Source organism: Chiloscyllium plagiosum, unplaced genomic scaffold (genome assembly GCF_004010195.1).
Source record: "Chiloscyllium plagiosum isolate BGI_BamShark_2017 unplaced genomic scaffold, ASM401019v2 scaf_12178, whole genome shotgun sequence".
In the NCBI taxonomy this organism is placed as follows: domain Eukaryota; kingdom Metazoa; phylum Chordata; class Chondrichthyes; order Orectolobiformes; family Hemiscylliidae; genus Chiloscyllium; species Chiloscyllium plagiosum.
This window is the reverse complement of record NW_025206910.1, coordinates 1-1,069: the sequence shown is the minus strand read 5'-3', so window position 1 is coordinate 1,069 and position 1,069 is coordinate 1. Positions and strand designations below refer to the sequence as shown.

At 61.9% G+C, this 1,069-nt stretch overlaps 1 protein-coding gene across 1 annotated transcript; it reads right to left on the bottom strand.

Moving 5' to 3' along the window:
* Positions 1–6: 6 nt before the first annotated feature.
* LOC122546557 (fos-related antigen 1-like) lies at positions 7–761 on the bottom strand (the record flags this gene model as incomplete). Its single annotated transcript, XM_043685244.1, has 1 exon — positions 7–761. A coding segment is annotated over one exon (510 nt), but the record flags the coding sequence as incomplete, so codon positions are not given.
* Between the last annotated feature and the right edge of the window lie 308 nt (positions 762–1,069).

Sequence of the window (1,069 nt, the reverse complement as noted above, 5' to 3'; positions counted from 1 at the left end):
GGGGTGAGGGGAGTGGAGGTTAAGGTTGGCGGGTCAAAGGCTCCATGTCTCACAAGAAGGTCGGGGCTGTGGGAATGGGAAGAGGGGGCCATTAATCCCTTGGTGTGGGAAGGGACTCCCCACCATCACCCTCCCCCGCCAAATTCCACCTCATCGTGCCCCATCCAGATGACCCTTGACCTTTCTATGACGATAAATTCCTCCTCCCCCCACCCGACCGCCCCACACCGACCCCGCGGGTTGCCGGGCGCCTAAAGGGTCACCAAGGTCGGCGAACTGAGCGAGTCGGACGATTGGTCGCCGCTGCTGCTGCCACGGCGATGGGCAGCAGAGCAAGGCTCCGGGGGCGCGTACAGGCCCGGGGCCTGGCCGGAGGGCCCGGCGGCAGGTTCCAGATCGAAGACGGTGCCCGGGTAGGTGAAGGTCAGGCCGGTGGCAAAGGGAGTGCCCGAGGGGGTGCGCGCCAGGGTGGGGGTGTGCAGGGCCTCAGGCTCCGGCCCCCCCCGGCTGGAGGCGGGCTCGATGGCCACTCTCCGGGGCTTGGGCCTGAAGGAGCTGCCCGACGCCCCGGCAACCAGGTCCCTCGGCCTCTCCGAACGTGCCTTGGCCATGCCAGACGTTGTGGGAGCCCGGGAGTCGTCCGGGAGTTTGCAGATGGGCTGGTGAGCTTCCAGGATGAATTCGAGTCTCTCCTTCTCCTTCTGCAAGTCAGCTATTTCATTCTGTAGGCCCGATTTCACATCCTCCAGTTCGTCTGTTTCCTGTCAAAAAGGGTCAACTCCATTGGTCCTCCCAAACAGAAATCAAGCGATAAGCATGGAGCCCCCTCACAAACACTCCCCAGGACAGGGACAGCACGGGGTTAGATACAGAGTAAAGCTCCCTCTGCACTGATCACCAACAAACACTCCCAGGACAGGGACAGCATGGGGTTAGATGCAGAGTAAAGCTCCCTCTACACTGATCCCCATCAAACACTCCCCAGGACAGGGACAGCACGGGGTTAGCTACAGGGTAAAGCTCCCTCTACACTGTCTCCCCATCAAACACTCCCCAGGACAGGGACAGA